This window comes from Gavialis gangeticus, unplaced genomic scaffold, assembly GCF_001723915.1.
Source record: "Gavialis gangeticus isolate Ggan-Ray unplaced genomic scaffold, GavGan_comp1, whole genome shotgun sequence".
NCBI lineage: Eukaryota > Metazoa > Chordata > Crocodylia > Gavialidae > Gavialis > Gavialis gangeticus.
This window is the reverse complement of record NW_017729031.1, coordinates 49316446-49326807: the sequence shown is the minus strand read 5'-3', so window position 1 is coordinate 49326807 and position 10362 is coordinate 49316446. Positions and strand designations below refer to the sequence as shown.

General features: G+C 41.3%; 1 protein-coding gene across 6 annotated transcripts in view; it reads left to right on the top strand.

Moving 5' to 3' along the window:
* The window catches only part of LOC109301517 (sodium channel protein type 1 subunit alpha), a 231210-nt gene that overhangs the window by 126469 nt on the left and 94379 nt on the right, over nt 1–10362 (top strand). For all 6 annotated transcript variants that reach the window (XM_019522724.1, XM_019522727.1, XM_019522722.1 and 3 more), the window contains 3 exons: nt 433–565; nt 1811–2049; nt 8781–8954. In XM_019522724.1, coding sequence (XP_019378269.1) covers nt 433–565; nt 1811–2049; nt 8781–8954 — 546 coding nt within the window. The remainder of the gene's footprint in view (nt 1–432; nt 566–1810; nt 2050–8780; nt 8955–10362) is intronic.

Genomic DNA, 10362 nt, shown 5'->3' with positions numbered 1-10362 from the left:
AATCCCCCCCAATCCCTCTTGGAGCCTTCTTGCCCCCCAATCCCTCCAACTTCCCTGCTGCCCCCCATTCCAATTTACCTTAGGTCAGGTGGCCATTTTTAACTCAACCTTACCTCCCCCTAAGCTCCCCCACATGTCTGTATATACTCTTAAATTGTTGAATACTTATTTCATTTTTATTAAACAAACAATGTACTGAACTAAGGATATCTAGTAACACATCATGGTAAAAGACAAGGATTTTAAAAGAAGTCTTTTCTAATATATTTTGAAAATGCAAGGTTATTAATAAATAAGAAAAGTCTGTCAGGACAAATTAAATCAAATGAAATTGCACGAAGCATGTATTCAAATGTAGTGCAATTCATTGTAAGGTCTACAGTTTCTCATTATTAAAGGTGCTGATCTTATCTACTATTCATTTATTTGCAGGGCACTACTACAGAAACAGAAATGAAAAAGAGAAGATCAAATTCTTTTAATGTTTCTATGGATTTTCTGGAAGATCCAGCTTTAAGAGAAAGAGCCATGAGTATAGCTAGCATACTTACAAACACTATGGAAGGTGTGTTCTATGTTTAATTTAAAATATAATATATTCTGATATTAGATGTTTATAAATGTATGTTCTTCTAAAAAGTAAATATTTTAAAACAGATTAATAGCTAATGCCAATGGACATGATTGTTTTACATTTCTTAATGAAAAATTTATATTTAATTGTTTTGTGACTACTTCATCTCATGTGCTTCCTAAGCAGAGGGCATGCTGGGCTGTGGGCTCCCAGCTGTCAAAATGCTGGTGAGGGGGGAGCCCAGGATCAATACACTAGGGTCCTGCAGAGATAAGTAGAAAGGCATGATGTGGAATCAGGGATCAGATTCCAAATTGCAGCCCTGCCATGTGCATATGGCCTGGCAGGAAACACATTGTTGTGATCAGCGATCAGATTCCATGGTGCTTTTAAATGAACTTGTGCTAGGGGCTTAATATTATTTTTGTATGCATGTATATGGTTATGCCTTTAATAGCATTGTCCAGAGATATAGCTAAAGGTTCTGTGCTAGCCGAAGTTCTTGTAAATTATTTTTTTCTTGACGAAAGATTGAAAATTACTTTGACAACTAATACAGTAAAGTCCCTGTTATCCGGCATCCTCGGGGTAAGGAGATTGCTGGTTATGTAAAAATTCCAGTTATCTGAAATAACCCAGCAGGGGTTTTCAGATAACATGGAGTGGAGGGAGTGGCTGCATGTGGAGCAGGGGACAGGGGTGTGGTGGTGCCACATACTGAGCAGCAGCAGTGCAGGGTAGTGGGTGATGGCAGTGGTCGCCATGTGCAATCTTTCTCGCCCCCCACCTCCCCCCTCTGCACCTGGCCACACAGCTGGAAATTCCAGTTAGTAGAGTGTATGGGTTGGTAAAATCCCAGATAACAGGGATTTTACTGTAGTTCAACATAATTAATTGAAAATCAAAACCCTTTACAAACCAGAAGAACAGTGAGTGGGGAAATTGCCACATTAAAATACTTATCTAAAATGCTTGTTACAAGTATAGAGGATGAAAGGTGGAAAGGTCTCAAGAAAACTGTCTTTTATTTAAATCTCTTAAAGAAAGTATACAAAGGAATCTTATGGAACAGTTGTACAAGATTTGTATTCTTTGTTAAAATAAGATTTGTTAAAGTTTAGCCAAGATTGGCAAGATGAAATGATAGATCTACTTTATATGGAAAAGACTACTGACACTGTATAGTATGACGTTCAGTTATTCCACATATTTATTTTACACATTTTTTCCTCTTAGAGCTTGAAGAATCACGACAGAAATGCCCACCGTGCTGGTACAAATTTGCAAACATTTTCTTGATTTGGGACTGCAGTCCTTATTGGTTAAAAATAAAACATATAGTCAATTTAATTGTGATGGACCCATTCGTCGATCTGGCTATTACTATTTGCATTGTTTTAAATACATTATTTATGGCCATGGAACACTATCCAATGACACCAGAATTCAATCATGTGCTTTCTGTTGGAAACCTGGTAAGTCTATCTATTTGTCGTGTGACATTTGCTTATTTTTTTTGGTTTAAAAAGTTACACAACTCTGTTATATTGTTAAACAATGTAATTTTATATTTTTAAGTATGTATTTATTGGTCACTAGAAATATCTGTATGTTAACACTTTTTAGAGATGTCATATTTAACCTTTCCTTACATAACTTTAGGTTTTGACAAAATCAATAAATACAGATTAGCAACCTGAAATAAACCTTTATTTAACACATTTCTTCTCAAATCTGTTGCATAATCAGAGGCTAAACAAGATAAACTATATCTGGGGGTGCAGGCAGAGGTAACATTTGAAATGTTGCAAACTACAATGGCCATGAAATGTTTCAAAATTGGAGTGTTTCAGCTGTAGACAGACATTACAGGCCCTTGTTGCACTTCCCTACTGAAGCTCTTCAAAATTAGCACAGTGGCATGCCAGGAAGCACAACAGAGGATGCAGTGAAGTGGTGTTCTGGTATTGGATACTTTTATATCTCCCCTTTAAGAAAATTTCTCCCAAAGCTGAAATGATTAAATTGTCATAGTAACACAGGATGGAAAGGGAGCTCCTGGGTATGTGTAGTGAGCATGATGTCATATAATCTCCCTCATAAATTTATCAAGCTCTATCTTTAAAAAGTTAAGATGTTTACCTACACTACTTGAAAGCTGTTCCAGAACCTGATTGCTCTAATGGATAGGAACCTTCTTCAGATCTCCAGTCTGTATTTATTCATGGTAGTTTATACCCATTTGTTTTCGTGCCAACAGTGTCCTTTAGCTTAAAAAGGCCTTCTCCTCCTTTGATGTATTTATAGATAACAATCATCTATAAATCTTTTGTTTCTTTTGTTTCCCTGGCTAAACAAGCCAAGCTTTTCTAATCTCCTCATGTAAGATAAGATCTCCATCCTAGTAGTCCTCTTATGCACCTTTGCAATTTCACTTCATCTTTGTTGAACATAGGTGATCAGATTTGTACACAGTACTCCAACAAGGCCTCACTAGGGACTTTTATATGACATTAATACTCAGTATGGACAAATGTACTTTTTAGCTACTTTGGAAGTGAAGGCTGTGGAAAGCTACTGTTTCAGAGTACACATCAGCTGGTATGATCTAATTGTTATATCTGCATAAATCTTTAGCAATGGAAGTTAGCTAAATTACCCTAACTTCAACCTTGTATGAAACAGATCATGCAGATATAGAAGTTGCATTGTAAGAGTTTATATCAGCATCCTTTGATTCAGTTGTTACGTTTGTCTTTAGACTATTTCTTCAGATCCTATGATCACATTTGCCTTTTCACAGCTGATCACATTGGCATTTATTAGTCAACTTGTGATCATTTAGTTATACATCCAAATCCTCTTCCTCCACAACTATTTCCTATAGATGAATTCCCATCTTACAATTTACACCCCAGGGAATTATGTACAGAAAAATTAAAAATTATGTGCAAAATTAATTATTATTATTTTTTTTTACAAATTAAACTAAATATAACACTATCTGAACCTTCTTAGAAATATATGCAGGTACTTGTGTGTAGGGTGGGTGTGAGGTGTAGTTGGGGTGGGTGGTGGATGCGAGGGGGTTTGTGAAGGTGGGAATGGCTGTATGGGAGGGTTATGATGGGGTGTGTGGGTGTGTGGGGGGGTTGTGAGTGGGTGTGGGTATGGGAGTGTATGGGATTTGTGGGTGGGTGTGGGCTCCCCTACCACATTCCCCCCCATATCTCCACCACCACACCCTTTCATGCACAACCTGTCACCACCACCCCATGCACAGCCCCTGCTGTCACATGCCCCCTGCTGTACAGCCCTTGCCACCATACCCCTCCCTGTGTACAGCCCTCACCACCATTTACCCTCCCAGCACAGCCCCTGCCACAAGCAGGCCCTTGGGGTGCTCCTGGCCACAGCAGGCAGTCCCCAGCAGCACCCAGCAGCATGTGGCTCTGGAAAATCCTGGGGGCTGCACATGGCAGCACAGAGTCAGCCTGGTTCAGCCTACTGACAGATGCCTTCAGGCCAGACCTTGCTGGCTCCATGCCAGCATGTGGGGCTCACGGCACTGCATGAGGGACCCATGTATAGCCCGAGGCACTCAGCTGTAGCCATGCACTGCCAGGGGCTCTGTCTGCCCCAGCCAGGGTGCTGTGAGAGCCTGCTACTGGCTGCTGCCACCAGCAGTAGGGGCTGTGCATCATGTGGTGGGGGTTCCACACACACCCACAAACCCCACACACACACCCACATCCACCCCCTCTCCTCCAGGGAGGAGCTCCCTTCCCATACTGCAGTCTCCTGCACACAAACATCATCCCCTGAAGCTGAGGGACTAGGAAAGGCCAGTCCCCAACCCTTACCAACCAACCCCTGAGATTTAAATGCTGCCCCCCACTGAGGAGTTGCAAGCATAGGCTTTAATGGGCTTCAGATGGGAAAGCAGGAGCACAATCCCCACTCCCCCTTCCCATGGCACTTTAGAGCCCTGTGCTTGCAATCTCCACATGAAGGGCAGCAAGTTTGTTCTGTGGTCCCATGCATAGGGCTGAAGGGGCTGGCAAGAAATGCAACATAAGTCATTGGTAATGTGTAGCAGGGGTTCATGCTGGTGCACTCTCACTCCCTGAGATCAGCCATGCACCCCCTGGAAGCACCAGCCATGAAACTGGAAGTGTCGGCAGAAGTACACTTCTAGTTTCGCCACTGGCTCAGCGATCGGTCACTGGGCCACCCCCTACCAAGTCAGAAATTGGCCACTGAGGGATCCCCTGCAATCAGTGATCAGCCATGGGGGACCCCCACCCCCATCAGCAATCTGGTGCCCCCAGACTTGGGAGGCACCAGTCGCCCATGGCACAAGTGATGCTTCAGCCCCAGAAGTACAACTGCACAAGTGGCTTGAAGTGCCATAGGGGGAGTAGAATTCCTACCTCCCTTCAGCAGTCCAGAGCCCCCATGCACAGGTTACAAGCACCAGCTGGGTGCCATATTGGAGGGCACCATCCATATGCAGCACTTCAAAGTCAGCATCTGCAGCTTCACACATAGAGGCTGTGGGTATGGACATTCTTAAGAGCTGTGAAGGAGAAAGACATTCCCCTGTGCACCACACTGTAGAGTCCCATGCCTTCAGCCCTTTGCACAGGCTATAGGCTCAGAGATCTGAAGTGTTGCATGAGGAAAAGCTCCCCACTCACAGGACTTGAGAGACCTCAGCTGTGGCTGTGGTGTCAAGGCTTCCCACAGCCAGAGCCCCCACAGCACTACAGGCAACCCCCCCCACACACACCAGGGCTACAAGCCCAACTCTGACTGGTGTGGCAGATGCCCAGCTGTCTATAGGCAAAATCCTCCCTCTGTCGCCATAGCCAGGGCTCTGGATATGTTGGCAGAGGCACTGCTCCAGCTACCCAGAGCTCCAGACAAAGTCTCTGCTTCATGGCCCAGCCATAAAAAGACAGCAGACCTACTCTGGATCTGCTATCTGATATCCTGGGTGCGTTAGACACTAACTGTGTACAAGATGCTAACTGTGTAGTAGTCTAGTAATGCTATGCAGTAGCATGCCAGGCAAAACCCATGCTAATATGCTACTGTGCAGTAATATTAGGCTACTTCTCAGTTAGTATCTGAAAAAAATCCATGCACTGGTGCTACTGTGCAGTAATGTGAGTTACCGTGCGTTGATTTAGTACTTGGTTACTACAGCACATAATGAATGTGTAGACTACCCCCTGAGTACTGGAGGGGCATTTGGTGGAGGGTTCTCTTGGGCTACCAGCTCATCAGTCCTGACCTGTACCTTTGACCGCTGTCACCCATATGCATGAAGAATGGGAAACCTGAAAAATATGCTGAGATGTGTGCTCTGGGTCCCTCTGGCTGGGTGCTTTTTGTGTTGCAGGTTGCTTGCAGAGCCTTCAGACAACTCTCTGAATGCTTATATACTAGTTTCAGCCCATTTGAATTTCAGTCTTAAGTGGTTGAACTTCAACTGGTTGAACTGAATGCTTGTACACATCCCAAGTATGTGACCTTGCACTTTGTATTATTGAATATTGTCCCATTTGTATGTATCCAGTCTTCAAGCTCACCTTACAATTCTTCTCCTAATTCCCTGTAGTCCATTTTCTCTATCTTAACTGTTAGCATGCCAAGTCACACTGTATCAAATATGTTACTGAAGTCTAGATAGATGAAATCTATGTCTAGAAAATCTGTTATCTATTTTGAAGGAAAGCTATCAGGTTAGTCTGGTAAACTCTTGTTGCTTTTTATCTCTTTTTCATTTTATCTTGCCTTTAATTATTCTTTCCTCCAATATCTGTGTGAAAACCTTGCATATCATTGGGGTAAAATACCTATGTAATTATCTGGAATACATTTTTCCCTTTCTTAAATATATACATTAGATTACCTATTTTCCAATTATATGGCACCACCCTTGAGGTGATGTACATATTACAAATGTCTGCTGTACTTCACAGAATCATAGAAAATTAGGGTTAGAAGGGACCTCAAGAGGTCCATCTAGTCCATGCTCAAAGCAGGACTATCCTCAACTAGATCATCCCAGTCAAGGCTTTGTCTAGCCATATCTTAAAAACCTCCAAGGATACTTATTCCAGTGCTTTACTACCCACCTGGTGAGAGAGCTTTTCCTACTATCTAACCCAAACTTACCTTGCTGCAACTTGAGACCATTGCTCCTGTTCTGTCATCTGCCACCACTGAGGACAGTCTAGCTTTGGTTTGGAGAGAGTTTTGGTGAGCTACTGAGCCCCAGATCAGCACCCCCAAAGCCAGGCTGGGCCAGGCGAGGTCAGCAATCCGTTGTCCCCACCTGCAACAACTCACCAAAACTTCCTAAGTGGTAGATTACTAAACTGGTCTGGCATTAGTCTAGTAATATGGGTTTGTCAGTGGCCATGACACTGGCAGTGGCGGCTGCTGGAAGGAGCTTCCACCCTCCCCAGAGCTGCTGGGAAGCAAAGTCTGGCCACTACCACCCTAGTCCTGCTGCATGCCTGGGGGTGACAGGACCAGCTGCACACACCATGGCCTGGGCTGCCCCCTGCATGTGGCTGGAGAGGGCCAAGGGATGTGCAGCAGGCTGGATGAAATCTTCTGGTGCACCAGATCTGACCTACTGGACATAATTTGCACACTCTGGTCTAGCTTCATCCTCTTTGTAACCATCCTTCAGGTAGTTGAAGCCTTTTATTAATTCACCCTCAATTTTATCTCCTCCGGACTAAATAAGCCAAGTTCCCCTAGCCTCTCCTTGTAAATCATGTACCCTGGTCCTCTAACCATTGCCCTCTGCTGGACTCTGTCCAGTTGGTCCATATCCTTTCCATAGTGGGGGGCCTAAAACTGGACAAACTACTCCAGACAGGGCCTCACCAGTGCTGAATAGGGGGGATTCCCCACAGTTTGTAAATGTGTATTACCAAGTCTCCAGCTTCCTGTGACAATTCTTTTAGTATTCTGAAAGAGAGGTAATCTATTCATCACTGATCTGAGTATATTAGGTTTGAAGCTTGCTTTTACCTCTGATGATAATTTCTGTTTCTACTTTCATTCTTATTAGATGTTTTGCTTTTTCTCTTATGGCTCATATAATTGTCTTTTTTGAAAACTGCGGCCAAATACTCATTTAGTATTTGAGCCATACCTAGATTATCTTAAATCTCCCTATATTCTCACAGTATAGTGCCTTTGCCTCTTCCATCCTTGTTCTATTTTTATATTCATATATCTGAAGAACCTTTCACTAATTTGGATAACTCTCACATTATTCCTACACTTCTTGTTTTCCAAGATGTAATTTTTTTCCATTCCTTGTGAGCTCTCTCTTTATTCTTTATATATTATATATTATGTATATGATAATGTTGTAATAGTAATACACAATAGTAAAACTGCATATTATTAATATTTAGTTATAATGTTATACTATTAGTTCCTGTAATATATTATATATAACCACTTCAAAATAGGGATAGAATAGGATTCAATTACAAAACTTTATCAGAAGCTACTGTAATTAAGCTACATTTAATATTAAATACTAACTAGATCGTGTCATTAATTGTCCATTACAGCCAGTAAAAACACACACACACAGTAAATTCTCACTTTGCTTAAATGGTTATAATTTCTTTTGTCATCAGTTAGTGCATATTGTCAAAGCTCTGTTGAAGTCCATAAAACTATACCAGTAAAGGATCTTCACTTGAACAGGTGTTAAAAGAGGGCCTATAACAGCTGAATACCATGAATGATATTCTAAGGACACCAGTGTGTAATTTCTCGGAAATCATCCAGTTGCATACTGTGAAAACCACTTTTGTAATATTGTAGTACTATAAAGTTGGAAAAAGCCAGGCATTCTGATAGAGTTAAAACTGAATTATAAGCATGCAATTTAAGTAATTGGTTTAATGTTAAACTAAATTCAGTTAGAAGAGAATCAGTTCTTGGTCCATGCTCCATTTTTAATGGGAAGTTTTGCATAATTTCCTCCTATGATTATATTTTAAAGCAAAAAAAAAAAAGAAAAAGACAAAGTACTGAGTTAGTTTTTATGAATAGCTATTTTAGAGTGGATTCATTGCAGATATGTAGGTAAATATAAAAATGTGCACAAAAATAGAATTAGAAATTAACCACTTTCTAATTAAATGCATTGTTAATGTAGGTCTTCACTGGGATCTTCACAGCAGAAATGTTTCTCAAGATAGTTGCTATGGACCCTTATTATTATTTCCAAGAAGGCTGGAATATTTTTGATGGGTTTATTGTAACCCTTAGTTTGATTGAGCTTGGTCTTGCAAATGTGGAAGGACTGTCCGTTCTTCGATCTTTCAGATTGGTAAATACATGGCTAAAATATTACATTTTACAATATGTTCTTGTAACACTAACTTCATTTCAGTTTTGTGCTTGTTTTTTAACCAGATGAATATTACTTGATGGGGAGTAGTCAACACAGCTTTGTTAAAGGGAAATCATATTTCACCATCCTACTAGAGTTCTCTGAGGATGTCAATAAGCAGGTGGATTGGGGTGTTCCAGTTGACTCAGTATTCTTGGACATCCCAAAGGCCTTTGATAAGGTCCCCCATTAAAGGGCTGTTAACTACGTTAGGAGTCATGGGATTACAGGGAATGTCTATACATGGATTAGAAATTGGCTCCAGTATAAAAAGCAAAGAATGAGTATAAATGGTCAGTTTTCAGGATAGAAAAAAGTAAACAGCAGGGTCGCCCTGAGATCTATGCTGGGACCAGTGCTATTTGACATAAATGATCTGGAAAAAGGGGTGAATAGCAAGGTGGCCAAATTTCCAAATGACACAAAATTCTCAAAGTGGTAAAGTCCAAGGCAGACTGTAAGGAAATACAGAAGGATCTGGCATGATTGATCAAATAGGCAACTAAATGGCAAATTAAATTCAATGTAGATAAGTGTGAAGTGATGCACCTAGGCAAAAAGACCCCAAACTATACCTACACTATGATGGGCTCTACATTAGCTGTTACCATACAGGAAAGAGACCTGGGAGTCACTGCAGACAGTTTTCTAAAAAACATCAGCTCGGTGCTCAGCAGCTATCAAAAAGGCAAAAAAAAATTAATTATTAATGTTGATTATTAAGAAGGGGTAAACAAAAATGGAAAGTATCACCATGCTCCTTTATAAATCCATGGTGCATCCACACCTCAAATACTGTGCCTAATTCTGGTCCCCACACCTCAAAAAGAATATAGAAGTACTAGAGAAGGTACATAAAAGAGCAACAAGGATGATTAGTGTTATGGAGGGGCTTCCATATGAGGAGAGACTAAAGAGGATAGGCCTATTTAGTTTAGAAAGCGATGCTTGAAGGGAGACATAAGAGCTTACAAAATACTAAATGGCAAAGAGAAAGTAAATAGGGATTTATGATTTACTCTCTCTCACAATACAAGAACTAGGGGTCACAAAATAAAACTAGTAGGTAGTAGGGGTGTGTAAAGCGGGCCCTATTCGCTTCAGATTTGACCTGAATTAAAGACAGTGATTCGATTTGTTGATTCAGATTACTGTACCTGATTCGATTTGGCTGAATCCAAATCTAAAGATTTGATGTTGATTCAGAGAATCAGTGATTCAGACAAAAATACAGCTTGAAATGTTTTCTCTACGTATGTCATGGTACCAGGCACAGCTTGAGAATGCTGTGGTGCTGGGGCAAATGCAGTGCCCCCCCCCCCCCCAGCATGCTCAGCAGTGAATC